This window comes from Vipera ursinii (assembly GCF_947247035.1).
Source record: "Vipera ursinii genome assembly, chromosome: 2".
Lineage (NCBI taxonomy): Eukaryota > Metazoa > Chordata > Lepidosauria > Squamata > Viperidae > Vipera > Vipera ursinii.
The window spans coordinates 25,471,162-25,489,133 of NC_139513.1; the positions used below are offsets into that span (position 1 = coordinate 25,471,162).

At 42.5% G+C, this 17,972-nt stretch overlaps 1 protein-coding gene across 1 annotated transcript; it reads left to right on the forward strand.

Annotated features, from left to right (window-relative positions):
- Positions 1–229: 229 nt before the first annotated feature.
- Positions 230–9,665, forward strand: LOC310636296 (uncharacterized protein). The gene is made up of 3 exons (XM_083356006.1): positions 230–323; positions 464–853; positions 3,974–9,665. Coding segments are annotated over exons 1-3 (1,854 nt in total). The 5' UTR covers positions 230–322; the 3' UTR covers positions 5,437–9,665.
- Positions 9,666–17,972: the final 8,307 nt, after the last annotated feature.

The window sequence follows — 17,972 nt, forward strand, 5'->3', positions numbered from 1 at the left end:
TTCATGCGAACCATGTAGAGCTGGCCACGCCCACCCAGTAGGCCATAGGCACACTAGCCACGCCCACCCAGTAGGCCACGCCCACCCGGCCCCCTTGAGGGCAACCGCAATGCCGATGCGGCCCTCAGTGAAATTTGAGTTCGAGGCCCCCTGCTCTAGTGGCAAAGTACCATTTCAACACGAGGGAGAAGCTGGCGACCCAACGGCAGGCTAAACATCGAAGCAGGGTTGCCTTTTCCTTTGTCTTCCCGCAAACCCAAAGCGGGAGACCGCGATCGAATTGCCCACGATCGCAGGGGAGAACTCGGGTCCTCTTCCCCCTAGTGCAGGGGGTCGGCAACCTCGGCTCTTTTATGACTCGTGGACTTCAACTCCCAGAATTCCTGATCCAGCTGGCTCAGGAATTCTGGGAGTTGAAGTCCACGAGTCATAAAAGAGCCGAGGTTGCCGACCCCTGCCCTAGTGCCCGGGAAGCCAGGAGCGTCCGCCTCGCCGCTCTTCTCCGCAGGGCCGCCAGGGGTCTCCGGCTGCTGGGCTAGCCCGGCGAAGGCTGCCTCTTGCGCCGGAGAAGTCTTTCCGTGGCGCAGCTTCCTGGGCTTGACTCAGCTCTCCACCAGGCGAGGATTGGCTGAGCCGGCCGGGAGCTCAGCCTTGCCTTGGGAAGCCCAGCCTCGGCGGCCAGGCGGTAACCTCTTGTGCGGCCGCCGCCACTGCCGCCTCCGCCTCCTCCTCCCCCAAATTGTGCCCAATCTGGTGCTGCAGCGCCCAGGTTTGCTCTGGCGCCGGTGCTTCCCTTTCGCCGGGCGCGCGGGTGCTCCGGACGGCGATCCGTCCTGCAAGCAGCCCGACCCTGGTGAGTAACCGGAACGTGGGAAACGGAGCTGGGCCTGTCTCTCTCTCGCGCGCGCGGCGATCGGGCTGAAAGGCTTTGCTCGGCAGTCGGTCTCTGTCCCGCTTGATTCCTTCCTGGGATCGCCGGAGGGAAAGCGGGACAAAAGTGTCGCAAGATCCTCCGCGCTTTTGCCTATGCTCCCGACTGGGCTGGTGGTGGCTGCTGTCTGCTGATCGTAGGCCGCTATTGTTTTCTTGCGGGCTGATTTGTTGCCCGCGGGATTAAAACATCTCGGCACAAAGGAGATCCTGCTGTTTCTCTTCCGGATCAGTGGATTTCTCTCCCTCCCCGACAGGTCAGTGCAAAGCGTTTTATCTTGACCGATGCAAGGAAAAAAAAAATAACTTTTGCGCTTTCCTTGTTAGCAACAGCCCCATAAGGTAGGCCTGCCCTCCCCATCCGGGCTGTAAAAATCCTGATGTCTACTATATGGTAGCAAAGAACTTGTTTTTCTTTCTGCAGCCCTTTTATTGCCGATCTAGCTAACGTTGTAGCTATAAACGATTTAAGAACCAAACAAAAATTTTTAAAAAGGAGAGAACAAAAACTGGAGCACATTCTTCCTTATTGCAATCAGAATCTAGAGAAGTGAGAACCAGCACAATAGGGAGGAATCATTTTAATCATTTGTCAAACGTGGCAACTTGAAAATGTGTGGGCTTCAGCTCCCAGAATTTCCCTGCCAGTATGTTGAAAAACACTGTTTTAGATGGAAAAAATGCAGCCAACCAGGCCAGGCAGTTAGGAAACTCCACTCCACTCCACTCACTTGTGTCAATTTTCACAGATAGATAATGAAACATTTGTAGAAAGAAAACAAAGCTCAGCAAACGCTGACCCCCAATATTTTAATCCTGAGTTACCCTTTGCAGCTAAAAGTCACTTCTTGTATATTCTCTATTATCTATCATTTGCAGCTTTCCAGAGATAGATATATATGTAGATAGGTAGATATAGGAAGGCAGATGGGTAGGTTGATAAGGTGATAGATGCACAAACATATACATATGCACGCTCTGTGTATCTATATCTTTATTCATATATCTATTTACGCACACACACACACACACACACACTGTATATATATTTATATCTATCTATTAAATTTCAGTAATGAGCCTCGAAAACTCCTGCTTACCACAAAGTAGCCAAACACCTTTAGCCTGGTGCAGTGCTTCTTAAACATTTTTGCTTTCTGGACACCTTCCCCCTTTTAAAAATTATGGAGGACCCCTAAAGAGTTTTGCGTGTCTTGTGTTATATGTATATAAAAGAGCACGGTGGCTTGCATGGTTAGGACACTGGGTTAGAGGTTAGCAAACCACGTTCAAGAACCACATGGGGCAGAGTGAGCTCCCATCCTTCATTCCAGCTCCTGCTGGGAACATGAAAGGAGCCCCCAATTGAACGTCTCCTGGGCAACGGTGATGTCATCAGCTAATCCTTTCACCCGGAAGTGCCTCTGGGCTTCTGACACAAGTGCAATGTGATGTATCAATATTTATCATATTAAAAATTGATGCATTCGCTGCCACTATCATTTCTGATAATTGTTGGATGGAATTTTAATATAGTATTATTTTTTCATAATTGTGATTTTGTATTGGGGACACCCCAGGGACCCTACTTTAAGAAACACTTGGCCTATTATTTTTGCAAGCCCAGCCCAGCTTCGGTGATTATTTTATAATTCAGCATATCACACAAATTTACAAATTTGGACAACTTGAATAAACCATAGTTATGCCAGTGGGTTTCTTAAGGCCCACACCCAAACTCTTTAAATCATGGCTTAAGTAGGAGCTACAGTAGTTCCTAAGGAGCATGAGAGGTATATTGACACACTCCTGTAATTAAAGATAATATTTTTTAAATAAAAAATTCCCAATCTGCATAGTGGGTGAGGAAAAATACCAGTTTCCAACAAGTCAACGAGGGAAGCCAGATTTGCTTAGTGATTGCATGATTCACTTAACTGCAGTGATCCACTTAGCAAACATAAGAAAAAAGGATAAAATTGGCCATGACTTATTTAACAACCACCTTGCTTAGCAACAGAAATTCTGGTCCCAGTTGTGTCATAAGCTGAGGATAACCTGTATCACCATATCTCCAGTTTATCTCTGCTGCTAAGCCTGTGAAAAATTAGCCCCATTTGCTTGAAAGGGGGGTCTGCCTCTATGTGAAGCTAGTCAGACGTCTCCTAAACTGGTCACTGATGGCCCTTAGAGCCACTTTCTCCTTCTTCATGTTTTCCCCAGTCTCTTTGATATGAAACCTAGTAAAGCGTGGTAATCTTCAAAGCCACATAGTGCCAATAATGTTTTTCCAACAACTGGCTGGTTAGGAATGTTATTAAAGCTGCCTCTACAAATATTGATAATTCCCCCCCCCCAATATTCTAACCAGTTTTTGTATAGCGCAACCTCCAAGAGGCCAAGTGGAAGTCAAGAAGTTCCTGGTTTGAATTTCTTCTTGTGCCATTCAAATGCCTTTTAGCAATCTACAAGTTTCCCCTCGCCCCGGCGCCAATAGCAAAATAAAAATCTTTCCCTGTCATATCAGAAAGGGTTAGGGGTTGGCTCACCAGTGCTATGCAGATGAGTACAGTGAAGAATCTTACTGCAGATAGTCCTTGACTTATGACCATAAAAGTAGCCCAGAATTACAGTTGTGTATTATGACGGCCATTGAATGGGGTCATTATGTGACCATGCTCAATTCCATGACCTTTTTACAGTGATGAACGTCACAGCCATTAAATGAACAAAGCAGTTGTTAAATGAACCCATCATATGCAAAAGGCATTTCTGGCTGGAAACCAGAAGTAAACATCAGTTTCTGGCAAAATCCAATGAAAATGACATATGAACCTGCAAGCGGCCGTTAAGTGTGGGCCAGTTGCCAAGTGCTCAAAATGCGATCATGTGACCTGGGGGTAGGTTTTGGGGCTTCAAAACTGGGATGTAAGTAGGTCTGGGGTGATCTGTCATAAGTTCAAAAAGTCGCGAAGCAACTGGTGGTAAGGTGGGGACTCCCTGTAGTATTGCTAATTTTAATGTGGATTCTATTTCCGTCCAGTCTTTGAAAAGATGGTGAATGAGGAAGAGGAGAATACCCCCAAGCAGGTTGGCCCTAAGCCAGCAGAGCCACATGGGATACTGTCTGAAAGTTTCCAGAGTCATGTGTCTCCAGAGGTTGAGTCGGAAGGAGGCGAAAGCCACGAGATGGAACCGAGAAGCTTGAAGCGTGACCTGGAGAGCAATTCTCTTGCCATCAATGGCGATGTTTCTGACGCCGAGAGGGTTTGTCCGTCACAGACACAGTATATTTGCCCTGTTTGTGGGGAATGTTTTAATGGGAGTTCCTGCCTTGTGGAGCATCAGAGGCTTCACAAAGAGGAGAAGCCGTACCCCTGCCCAGTCTGTGGAAAAGGTTACAACCAGGAAGCTGACTTGGTGGCTCACATGCAGAGTCACACTGATGAGAAGCCATTTTCTTGCCTTGAGTGTGGGAGGAGCTTCCTTTTCAGCTCAGACCTGGTGGCCCATCAAAAGGTCCATACTGGGGAGAAACCTTACATCTGCCTGGAGTGTGGGAAAGGTTTCTCCCAGAGTTCCCAGCTGATGTCCCACCGCAGAGTCCATACCGGGGAGAAGCCCTATGAGTGCATTATCTGCGAGAAGAGCTTCCGGTCCAACTACGACCTGGTCAACCATCAGAGGAGTCACACCGGAGAGAAACCTTACATATGCTCTGATTGTGGGAAAAGCTTTACCCGCAGCTCCCACCTCATTTCCCATCAGAGAGTACACACTGGTGAAAGACCCTACCCTTGCGGGATCTGCGGGAAGCGTTTCCGGGACTGCTCCCATCTCATTCGGCACCAGAGGGTCCACACGGGTGAGAAACCATACGAGTGCTCCATTTGTGGGAAGAGCTTCCGGGTCAATTATGACTTAGTCACCCATCAGAGGAACCACACTGGAGAAAAACCTTACGAGTGCCCTGATTGTGGGAAAGGCTTTAAGCGGAGCTCGCATCTGATCTGCCACCAGAGAGTCCACACTGGAGAAAGGCCGTATCCCTGCGGCATCTGCGGAAAAAGCTTCAGCTACAGCTCAGATCTTATTAAGCACCAGAGAATCCACACAGGGGAGAAGCCTTACGAATGTCACATCTGTGGGAAGAGCTTTCGGATCAATGCTGACTTGGTCACTCACCAGAGGATTCACACTGGAGAGAAACCTTACACCTGCTCTGATTGTGGAAAATGTTTTGCCCGGAGCTCGCGTCTTGTGTCCCATCAGAGAGTCCATGTGAAGGATGGGACTCTGGGAATGTCTCTTTCTGAAACTGAGTCATCTCAGCCAGGAGTAGCTACCGTGTCCCCAGCTTCTGAGCATCCTTGGGCCAAAGAAGAAAAGCTGGGCCCAAGTGAGCCTCTGGCTCTGACCAGCCTGGGAACTTCTACTCAGTTTGTCCTTGGTGATACTCCTCAGGCTGCCCACGTGAGTGAAATAAAGATGGAGTGCAGGAGCTGAGAGGCAAGCAGAGTAGAAGGGAAATACTTTCCAATAACAAAGTAGTGTAGAGAATCCAGAGTCTCTACATTTTAATTAGCCTTCATGGAAAGTTTGCTTGATCAAACAAATCAACACTGTCCATGATATCTCTCTCTCCCCCCGCTCCCCAATGTGCATCTTGAAGGATGAATGGGTTGATCCAAGGAAGAACAAAGTGTCTGCACCCGGAGCATGATCTCACCAGCCATATTTAAATTAAAAGCCATTTTTACATGGGCTGGCTTTGCTTCCCCAAAGAAATTCTTGGAAATACACTTTGTTGCGAATTCTTGATTAAAAATATATAGCGTAGAGGTGGGAGGGGAACTATATAAAAATGGATGTAATGTTGGAACCCCTTCAAAAACATATTTATTGGTGTAAGTTAAAACAAGCAAAAGTGGCACTGCTATGTATGGGTTGCCTTGAAATGACAAATGGAGCAAGAAAAATATAACTGAAATTAGTGTTTATTGTAGGAAAGTGTTTTCTTTAAAATAACGCAAAGTAATCATCTTTTATCCATCATGCTTCTTTCTAAAAAAAAATAAATCCCGTACAACTTGGGGTTTATTTCCTCTGTTCCTCGCTGGAAAGCCATGACTTTTTAAGATTATAATGAATATAAATACACACACAGATTTTTTTGTTCGTTTGTTTTAAACACGGTCTTCTGCTTGACAGAACAATGTTCTGTTGTTTATTGTCTTTTAACAATTTCTCTCCTACATTTGTGTGTGCCAATGTTTAATAAAAATGCTATCGCTATAATAAAAATACTTTAGTTGGGTAGAATAAAGCTTTAAGTCATTAATAACATTATTTAATTTAATTTATAAGCCATGATCTTTTTGTACAGGTTGACCACTCATACAAAAAGAGGGATGCCCATAGGATATAAGGACAATTTTGCTTATTTCTCCTTCTTATTTCTCATGACGTTCTCCCTCAGTTTTTCAACTAGACATATCGCTGTATCCAGTGCTTTTTTTGTAAAAGAAAAAGGTGCCGGAACTCACACATGTCATACAACCCACCTTGCCTACCCTACAAGGTTCCATCCAAAAAAGGTGCCGGAACTCCCTTCTGACCGTTCTATGAGAAAAAAAGCCCTGGCTGTATCTGTCAAGGGGAGGAAATTCTGGCGGGTTTTCTGTAGTAGAGCAGTGAAGGCACCTCTTTGGTTCTTATCTCTAGGTGCATTTAAATAGAAGTTGAGGAATTTCAATCTAGCTAACCAAAACATAAAGTATGCCGCAAGAGTTTTGTTGTGTCTGTATGTCCAAAATGTTTATGCTCTTCCCTGGTGGTTCACTGATCACTCCTTGTTTACTGTACTCCTGTTTATGCATTAATCTTTTTTTTTTGCCTGAAATCTCACAACATTCACTGACAGTTCTTCCTGAAGGGAAGATGGGGTGCTAGTAACAGATTTAGTCAACTTTGGTGCAGTCTTATCTGGGCTTGATTGTGAGTAAATGTGCTTGGGACTATACTTATAAATTATGCATATATTTTGATAGCAGTTAACAAATTGATTGTGCAAACTGTCAGGTGTTCCAGCCGTAGGTCCCACCCCATAGCCATAGGCCGTGAGAAATTGCACGTAGACCAGCGAGCAAGGCTGATAAATGGAGTTCTTTATTTATGCCTGCAAGTTTTTTTAAAGTCAGAAAAAGAGACTCTGAACATTGTCCTTGTCTATGGTGCACACTTCTCTCTAAATTATTAAATTGTATTTAAATTTTATTTAATTGTTGATTAAGCCATAGCACACAGGGTTCACACATTGTGCCAGTATTAAGCTGTGGTTCACAAACCACAATAAAATAAGTGGTTAGAATACAGTGTTGCAGGCTACTTCTGCTTAATCCCGACTGGTTGACTCAGCCTTCTATCCTTACAAGGTCAGTAAAATGAAGACCCAGATTGTTGGGGGCAATAGGCTAACTGTAAATCACTTAGAGAGGGCTGTAAAGCACTGTGCAGCGGTATATTAGTCTAAGCGCTATTGCTAATAGACGGTTTCACACAACTTACTAAAATAACACCATCTCTATTACCGGTTAAATAAAAACTCAGCAAGTCAGGGTTCTTCTTTGTTGTGCAGATACCCAATTTCATAGCTAGTGGTTTTTGTGGTCTTGCTTATAGAGGGAGTCCTCAACTTATGACCATAATGAAGCCTGGAATTTCTGTTGTATGTCATGACAGTTATAAGTTGAGGCAACCATGTGGCTGACACGATTTTACAACATTTTTTTAACGACAGTCATTAAGTGAACACCTTAGTTGCTAAGTGAACCCACTGTCCACTGTGGACATTTTTTTCCAAAAATCTGAAGTAAATGTCAGTTTCCACCCCCAAAAAAATCTAAATTACTATCCCATAAGCAAGGGATGCTGCAAATGGCCATAAATGCAGCCGGTTGCGGAGTGCCAAAATCTCATCACATTGGAACTTTGAATCCGATCTTAAACATGCTTTGGAGAGTCCATGATAACTTTGAATGGTTGCTAAGCAACTAGTCATGTCAAGGACTACCTGAATGTAACAAAAAAAAAACCCCACTAACGATCAAGGGCAGAGTTGAGGATTTGAAATAGGGAGAGAATGCTTGCCAATGTATACATCTTGGCAAAATCTGAGAAAGCTGGTGATAATAAGTTTGTTTTTTATATTTGATGAATTGCATCTTCCAGAATTTCCTGCCAGTAAAGATAATTGTGACTGGGGATTCTGAGAGGCAATTCAAAGCATCTGAAGAGAACCTTGTTGGAGAATGCTGCCCCATTGCAGTAGAACGGCACCAACTTAGTCTCAATGTTTTCAGATGCTGCTGCCCAAAGTACTAGACTGCCAATGATGGATTTGCCCATATCAGATTGAAGAAACAACTAATTTGAAAATGTGTAAGTCTCTTTCAGCGAATATAAAAAGTTGATCTTAACCACTGTAATAGAAGATATTCTGTGTTAACGTTTGGCCATGTTATACAGAAAACGTACAGTTGATAAAAATGTTTCCCTTTTGCTGGATGATACATCTTTCATATAGCTTTAAATCTTGCATTTAGATGACCATCTGCACAGTTGACTAGATATCCCAAAACATCTTTTCCTTGAAGATGTTTCACTTCTCATCAGGAAATTTCTTCAGTTCTAACAGAAGCACCTTTGGAACCAAATTCTGTCTTATTTTCACAGAAAACAGTTATAAAATTAAAATATAAAATATATACATACCAAACAATTGAACAGTAACACCAGTGTGTAATATAATCTCTTATTCTAAATAAAATACACAACCTATAGATGTGTCATAATAAACAGTTCCGCAAATGCTACTCTTCTCTTTTTTTTAACATAAGCTGGCTTGTGTTCCCCATATTTTTCTTTAAAAATAAAGGTTAAGTTCAATTGGCAATAGCTAAATTTAAAAGTGCAACATGAGAATCATGTGTAGCTTAAAATAATGGACAATCTACTGTTTATTTTATTTGTATTGATTTATATGTAGGAATGGAGTAGAACTGATTTTTGCTAACATTACAGACACTGGCTGGATTTACACATTAATGTTTACCTAAAAATGGGGAATTTGAAGCCTTCCAATTAATGACGGTTTCCATAGTCAGTCCCGACCAGCAGGACCAGTGGTAAGTAATGCTGGGATTATACTTCAGCAACATCTGAAAGTCAAGTTTCTTCACTCCCGCACTGAGACATCATACAATTTTGCTTGGGCTTTGAATTAGATGCAAACTAGGCAACTACAGAATATTGACAGAGCTTAGTTAAAACTGTGGTTCAGCACAATGTATGAACCCAACCTTTACTAGTTTAAATATAAAAAATAGGCTTGCTGCTAGCCATAACAATAAAACTGTCTTCACAAACGAGTAGAAATTTTCCCTCTGAAAATGTACTATTGTATAGAAGAATCTGAGCTTAAATCAGAATTTTCTGTAATTTGGCCAGCTGTATTGAATGGAAGAAGCATTGGGATGGGTAGGGAAAATCTTAACTTTTGTCTACATAAGCTTTTTCTTAAGCTTTCTTTTTAATATGTTTTATTGATCAAGTTTGTTTATATCTCATGTTTACTGTTCTTTTGTCTGTATTCCTATAGACTTGTGTTTTTTTTCACTTTAAATTTACTATATTCCAGTTTCTTATGGTAGCCAATAAAGTTTGTTTGAAATTTATTTTGAGTGCTTGTCTTTTATCTGGAAACTACAAGCTAAATGGGAAAAGGTTTTCCCAACATAGATTAAACTGGTTTACAGTGGCATTCCTCAAGACTCTCTTTCTATAGAAGACTGTTCCTTCATTGGTTGAGTGGTCATGAATGGGTCCACATCAACCTGGATGGAAATATTGAACCGATGGACACACACTTCTGTCCTGGGGCTTGTGCTATTCGACATTTTTATTAATATGAATGAGGACATTGGGGAGAGATTTACAAAGTTTGCACATGATACACAGTATCATTTTTAGATCAGAGTTGTCTAACCCTGGCAACTTTAAGACTTGTGGAATTGAAGAATTGAAGTCCACAGGTCGTAAAGTTGCCAAGATTGGACAACCCTGATTTAGATGAAAGAAGATTCAAAAAGCTAGATAGACATGAACAATGGACTGAAATAGATACTTGAGAATTCAGGAGGGGAATTCTGCAAACTGAACAGGAGAAATGCAAGGCCCATGTATAGGATGGGAGATAGGTGGCTTGGAAAGAGTCCATGTGAAAGGAATCCAGGTGACCTTAATGGCCACAAATTCAACATGAACCTGCAATGCAACTCTTAAAATGGGCAGATGTTTTTCTGGGATGCGTTAACAGGAACACAGGTCCAGATCACAGTCATTCTACCCGGCCCCACCCAAACTCCATTTTGTATATAATGTCTAGTTCTGGGCACTACATGAGAGAGAGAAATTAGAGGAAGTTCAGAAAAGATTTACCTAGGTGACATATAGTCTGGCTATGTAGAACTCTAAAGCAGTGTTTCTTAACCTTAGCAGCTTAAAGGTGTGTGGACCAACTACCAGAATTCCTTAGCAGCTTACTGGCTGGGGAATTCTGGGAGTTGAAGTCCACAGATCTTTAAGTTGCCAAGGTTGAGAAACACTGCTCTACAGCACAGGTCTTCAAACTTGGCCCTTTTATGACTTGTGGACTTCATATCCCAGAAATCCTCAGCCAGCATGCCTAGCTGAGGAATTCTGGGAGTTGAAGTCCACAAGTCATAAAAGAGCCAAATTTTAAGGGCCCTGCCCTACAGTATCTCAGTATGTTTAGCTGCAGAAATAGTGACTGTGGTGGGAGGAGTCTGTGCCTACTACAGATACAGGTACTCCTGAACTTACAACTATTTGTTTAGCAATTGTTCACAGTTACAATGTCACGTAATCAAAACTTGGGTGCTTGGTAACTGGCAAGTATTTATGACAGTTGGAGCATCCTGGGGTCATGTGATCAGCATTTCCGATCTTCCCAGCTGGCTTCCAACAAGCAAAGTCAAGGAAAGCTGGATTTCACAACATGAGTCATTTAACAACCATGGCAAAAAAAAAACTGTAAAATCAGGCACAACTCATTTAACTACCACCTTAATTAGCAACAGAAATCCTGGTCCCACCTGTGGTTTAAGTTGAGGAGTACCTGCACATCAAAGTTCAGAATAAATTTTTAAGCATATTTTGTCAGTGGAGACTGAGAGATGATTGATAGATTATGTGCCATCAACTTCATGTCTTCCCTTAAGGACTACTTTGATAGATTTTATATGGGCAATCTGTCTCCAGTCTGGGCCTTCAGATTGTCTAAATATGCACACATTGCCATTGTAAGAGAAAAAAACCCCTCTCCCTTTTTTATAACTCTGCAATCCTTTAATTAAGGGTAGAGTTGGCGTGACTGGATGGAGCTGAGTATTTAGTGGCCAGATCCCCTGCCTGATGCTTATATGCAGATATTTTTCCCTTTGTGTCCAAAGAGAAACATCTGCCGCTATCTAGAGAAACATCTGCCACTATCTAGGATTGAATTCTCAACCTTCCGAGTGGGAGATGAATGTCTTCACCACTAGGCCACCACGCTGGTCTGCTACTATTAGCATAACTAATTATCAGTAATATTACTGATAATTATGTCCACACAGTGCACAGGTAGCAATTCATTCTCAGATTACGATTAATTACAGCTCTGTCCTGAAAATGAAAATGCGCTGTGCCTATAATCTTGAGTTGGAGTAGGAGAAGTAGATTAACTTTGTCTCTCCTCCAACTAACTTGCCCCCTTGTGTGTTCTGTGGACGACCTGATCTTGATTCAAAGCCAGGATCATCTTCTAACACTGGAATTGGGAAATAAAATAATATAAATCTTAACTGTTGAATCTATTGATGGATGGGGGAAAGAAGTAGACAATTTACAAGGTCACTATATACAAAAGTTTGAACGACTGTTGTTGTGAAAACAGTAAAAAGAAACTCATGAAAAGTCTTGAAAATATTTGACTTTAAGGCTAAGCGTGGATGAAGGACACGAGGAGGAGGAGGAGGAGAAGGATATGTCCTTTTGCCAGACCTCTGGTAACCCTAGGACTGGTTCATTCTTTGGTGCAAAAGGATGTTGTTACATTTTTCAGAAATCTGGTAACACCTTTTCTGATTACCAAATGTTATTAAAAGAAAACAGCTTTCACGATTCACATCTGATGAAGTGTCACCTCAAAAAAGCTTCTGCCTTTTAGAAAAAGTTGTTGCTTGGAAAAGGGATTACCAGGCTCCTGGCTTTTTACCATTGCACAAAAACACAGCTGTCCTCCTATACTGTAACAGAAGATCTTTCAGCTACTAGGAGCAAAGAGTCTTCATAGAACAGAGATTATGTTTACTAAAGTTTCCCACACTTATTCTGCACAAGAAATAAAAAAGGGAGAAAACTCCAAGTACGAGTAGCCCCTGACTTATGACTAAAATTGAACCCAAAAGGTGTTGCTAAATGACAGTTGTTAAGTGGGTTTTGCTCCATTTTACAACCTTTCTTGCCACAGTTGTTAAGTGAATCACTTGCAGTTGTTAAGTTAATAAAACAGTGAATCTGTTGTGTGATTCTGGCTTCCCCATTGACTTTGCTTGTCAGAGGTTCGCAAAAGGTGACCACATCATCTCAGGATACTGCCACCGTCATAAATATGAGTCAGTTCCAAGCAACTGAATTTTGATCATGTGACTATGGAAATGCTGCAACAGTTGTGTGAATAACGGTCATAAGTCGCTTTTTTCAGTGCTGTTGTAACTTCAAATGGTTATTAAATGAACTGTTGTAAGTTGAGGATCACCTGTACTGTGCTAATGTAGGTTCTTTGGTTATACACAGGGCTTTTTTTTGTCATAGAACTCTCAGAACGGAGTTCCAGCACCTTTTTTGGATGGAACCTTGTAGGGTAGGCAAGGCGGGTTGTATGAGATGTGTGAGTTCCGGCACCTTTTTCTTTTACAAAAAAAGCACTGGTTATACAATCGTTAAAATTTGTATGGCTCAATGCAATTTGTGTCTATACTGCTTAGCCACAAATGTAGTGCTTTTTTCTGGTATTGACATACTTTCCTGTAGGTTTAACAAGAAACAAATCCTCTTTTAATTTTTCCATTTATTGCTGCAGGAAAATGAAAAAAAGAAAGAAAAAAACAACTAATCCCCTTTTAAACAAGGCAGAGTATAATCCTAACATACAGATTAAATATGTTTGGCAAACATGCAACTTTTTGTAGACGTTCTTAGAAGTAGCAAAGCTTCCTTTCATGGAGTTGCGCTATGCTTCCCCACCAGTTCTTCTGAGGGTAACTTTAGTCAGTTTGACACACAACTTCAACATTTCCTTAATAATTACACTGATTATGGCTACAGTCTGGATTTCCTTAATGCTTTTTGCCATGGGAATAACAAGTAAGCTTTTCTGAACATTCAAATATGCATTATCTTGATGGGGCATTTTAGTTTTATACCTAACAAAAACAAAACATTTCCGAACATGTGTCTTCCACATACATTTTATAAAAGAAAAAAGATTGCTGTAGTGTGTGTGTGGGCGGGTGTGGGTGTGGAAAGTCACCCTAACTGATCGTATCATTCTAAGCCACCACATTATTTAAGGAGTTTAACAATGCTCAGGATTAAAGAGGGCATTGAAAGATAATTTCAGCAGACCAATGCAAGCCACGATTTGTTTTCTTCTGGGAAGCCATTTTTCTTTTTTCTCACTGCAGGCAAGAACTTGAGAAGCTGCTTCTGAAAAGGGAGATTGCTGTAAATTAGATCCATTTGCAATAGCCGCCCAAATGTTCTGATCAAATTCCTGCCTGGAGGCATGTATTCATTTTACAGTTCTTAAGAGTGATGTTGGTTGGGAGGAACAGACTCCCAAACCTGCAGAATCCAGCACATCTTCACAAGTTATTTCCTCAGACTTCTGTTTGGCTCCTCTGCTGAAAAAGACGTAAAGAGTTTCAGAATTATATAGTGCTGTCGTATCTTTAAAAAATTTTTTTTATTGAACTCTTTATTTATTTAATTTATTTAATTAGGTTTCTATACCGCCCTATTCCCGAAGGACTCAGGGCGGTTTACAGGGCAATATTTAAAAGACAATATAAATTAAGATACAAATAGAATTAAAAAGAATTAAATTAATAATAGCCCAACAATAAAACAATGTTAAAACTTAAAACTAAAAAACCCCTCAGTCCAGGCCAGATAGATCGAAAAGCCAGGTTTTCAGGTCCCACCTTCATTGTTTTTAGAAATGACTCGAGGTGCTGAACATATCTAACACACCTTCCTCCTCCTATTTTTCCCCACAACAGTTCTGTGAGGTGGGCTGGGCTGAGAGTATACGGCTTGCCCAAAGTTACCCGGCTGGCTTTCATGGCAAAGGTGGGACGAACTCACAGTCTCCGGCTTTCTAGCATGGAGCCTTAACCATTAGACCAAATTTGCTGTGTCTCTAAGACAGGAAACTAGATGGTGGGGGTTTACCTACCTGAAAGCCACATTGGGCTCTACCACTTGACCCTTTTCTTAGATTCTTTTAATTTTTTTTTTTTAAAAATAAAATTTCAGAAATTCTGTTCCTGTTTATTCAAGGAATCATCTGGGTGCACAGGATAAAAACAGCAGCTGGATATTGCCTCTGTTCTAACTTGCCCACTCCATCTTTTTAGATGTAGACATTTTAAGGACAGCCCACTTCGTGTTTTCAATAGTTGCTCCAATTCAGATATACACCATTTTAATAGGACTTGACGAGTCCTACAGTTATGCCTAAATAATATACTGCATGAGAATAACACGTAAAAGAGCATTGTAAGTAGTCAAGTCACCATTTAACTATTCAAAAGGAGGCTTCTAAGATAGGACAATTCCTTCCCAGGCAGCCCCATTCTGCTTTAACCTTGTATTTGCCAACATAGGTCACTTTTGAAGGCAATTAGGCAAATTTTCTAGAGAATAATGCTATTAGCAGCTCTGTGTATATTGCCTTTAATATTATAGGCAGCATGTCCCTATATATGAGATCTTGTAAAATACAAGCAAAAGAATGCATCTGTTGCTATATCAAACTGATATTTTGGAAATAAAAACTGCTTAGGTGAGTCTTCAGCTTGAGCTAGCATACTATTTATTGTAATAACACAGCAGAGATAAATCACTGCATCCCCAAGTGTAACCTAAGACTTTCCTTCTCTTTTCCCCTGTGCATAATTTAAAGGGACTTATCTAACTATTCTGGATTCTGCAAAATGGCCCCACCTTTACGTTTGAAGTATATTGGTGTGAAAGTGTGTGAATGCTTCCTATTTCCCGTTATTGGTGACAACATCATCATTGGAAAATTCTATACTAAGCAACGTTGCCACATAGGAGAGCATTCAAAGGAGGAAGGACAAGAAATACACAAGTGTCTCCAGCCAGTCAGAATCCCCAAATTATTAATCTGCATATGCATGCAGAAAAAACAATTTGGTTAGCTAATGAAAATTAGCAACAAGGATAGGACAACATTTTTTAAAGCAGAGCTGGTTTTTGTTAAAGCCTGCTAGTGAGGATATATTCTGTGTTTAATACTTAACATTCTTAGCATCTCAGTTGCCACTCAAGTCAAAATTACAAGAAGATATAGATTTGACACCAATTTTTCTTTAGTAATGTCCAAAGAATCCTGGGGAATATAGTGCGTGTTGGAAATTCTCTTTAAAATTCCTTACCATATTCCTTGAGTTGCATTTCTCAAGGTAAGTTCCTCCCCCCCTGTTCTGTACCAACCTGCTACTGGCCCTGCAGAAAAGGCAGGGACAACCCCTCCACAAATGGCAAGAGGCTGGAATTACGCCTGCCAAATTTATTGCAACAAAAACAAACAAGACACGAACCAAGAAGCCGAGCTTAAAGAAACATGAACCATCCGAGCGGTTGCCTTCAGCAAACCAGCCCTCCCAGACATTCCCCTTATATAGAGTTCAGGGCGTGGCTTCTCTCTGCCTCCTTCCGAGAAGCCCCATTGCCTTCCTCTGTTTACTTCTAATTGACTGCCTCCTGCGTCGGGCGTCCTTGAACAGGGCCAGCTGTGGGTCATCTTCATCCACACTGTCAGGCTCACACAGCTGGGTCTCCGTGGTGACCAAGTGGGAGGGGCCTGGCTGAGGGCTATCATCAGCAAGATCTTCAACCCCCTCAGCAAGGTCTTCAACACCCCCCTCCTCCTCTGAGTCGTCCGACCCAACTGCCGAACCCACAGGCTGACCCTGAATCACAACACCCCCCCCAGGTTAAGATATAAAGTTACCTGATAGAACAGTTAGGGTATGGAGCTCAGTCTAGCAAAGCCGGTTTGTTCCTTTGTCTCCCTTTTTTCTCAAGTGAGATCTCCAAGCTTTGTGAAGTTGCTGGTGTCTAAGGAGACTTGGATAGTGGCAAAAGCTTTTCCCACACGTAGTGCAGATGTGGGATGCCTGCTTGGCGTGGGACCTCAGATGCTGAGCAAGCTTAGAACTGGAAATGAACATCTTCCCACACTCAGCACAGCCAAAGGGCTTTTCGCCTGTGTGAATTCTCTCGTGCATATTCCGGCTGGACAAATGGCTGAAGCATTCACCACACTGGCGGCAAGCATGGGGTTTTTCCCCCGTGTGGGTTCGTTTGTGCCGGTTGAGATTGGAGACGTAACGAAAGGCCTTCCCGCAGTAGAGGCAAGTGTAGGGCATCTCCCCCGTGTGGACTCTCAGATGTTTCACCAGGTCCGAATTCTGCGTGAAGTTTTTCCCACACTCGGGGCAATTATACCCACTGGACCCATTCCCTTTGTGACATCTCTGGTGGCTAAGGAGACTGCGGTGCTGCCGGAAAGTTTGCCCGCATTCGGAACACAGGAAGGGCTTCTCCCCCGTATGAATCCGTTGGTGGGTGAGCAGGTTGGAACGCTGAGCGAAGCATTTACCACATTCTGAGCACAAGTGAGGCCTCACCCCTTCGTGGAGCTGCTTGTGTTTAAGGAGGTTTGAGCTCTGGCGGAAACACCTTCCACACTGAGGACAGGGGTAAGGAGTCTCCCCCGTGTGGATCCTCAGGTGGATGGTCAGGCTGGACTGTTGAGCAAAGCTCCTCCCACACTTGGGGCACTGGAAAGGTCTCTCGCCCGTGTGGATCCTCTGGTGGGTTAACAAGTTTGGGCTCCGTCGGAAGTTTTTACCACATTCAGGGCACTGGTAGTTGCTGGGGGCTGGCTGAACCATGGGAAGAACACCAGCTTTAGTCACAGCATCACACTTTCCTGGTTCCCTTGCTTCGTTGCTTGGGGCCTCCATGTTGGGCTGAAAATCAATAAAAGACAAAGTGTAGAAGCAGTTCAGGTACCAACCTGCAGCAAAAAAAAGCTATCTAGAGCTAGTTTCTGTAGGTTTTTTTTATTTTTTTAGGAATGTTCTTAAATTGGATTGAAGATTTGTAATGTTATTGTCTAGTCATGCCAGCCACATGACCACGGAGACGTCCTCGGACAAGCGCTGGCTCTTCGGCTTTGAAACGGAGATGAGTACCAGCCCCTAGAGTTGGAAACGACTAGCACACATGTGCGGGGGAACCTTTACCTTTACCTTTAATGTTATTGTTCCTCTCTACATGGCATCGTGAGACTACATATGACTACTGTGTACAATTCTGGGCACGTTTGCAGAATGCTGACAAGTTAAATGGTGTTCAGAGGGGGGTAAAATGAAGATAGTACAGAATCTCGAGGACATTAGATAGAACTTAAGAGTGTTCAGTCTGAAAATAAACACTGAGCAGAGATGTGATAACCATGTTCCCATGCATAAAAGGAAGCTATAGCAACAGTGGTCAAGAATCATTTTCCATGGCCACAGAAACTGGGGCTAGAAATAAGGGCTATAAGTTGCACCTCCCTAGACTTATTATATAAGGGAAAAAATTATTTTCCTAAGGCA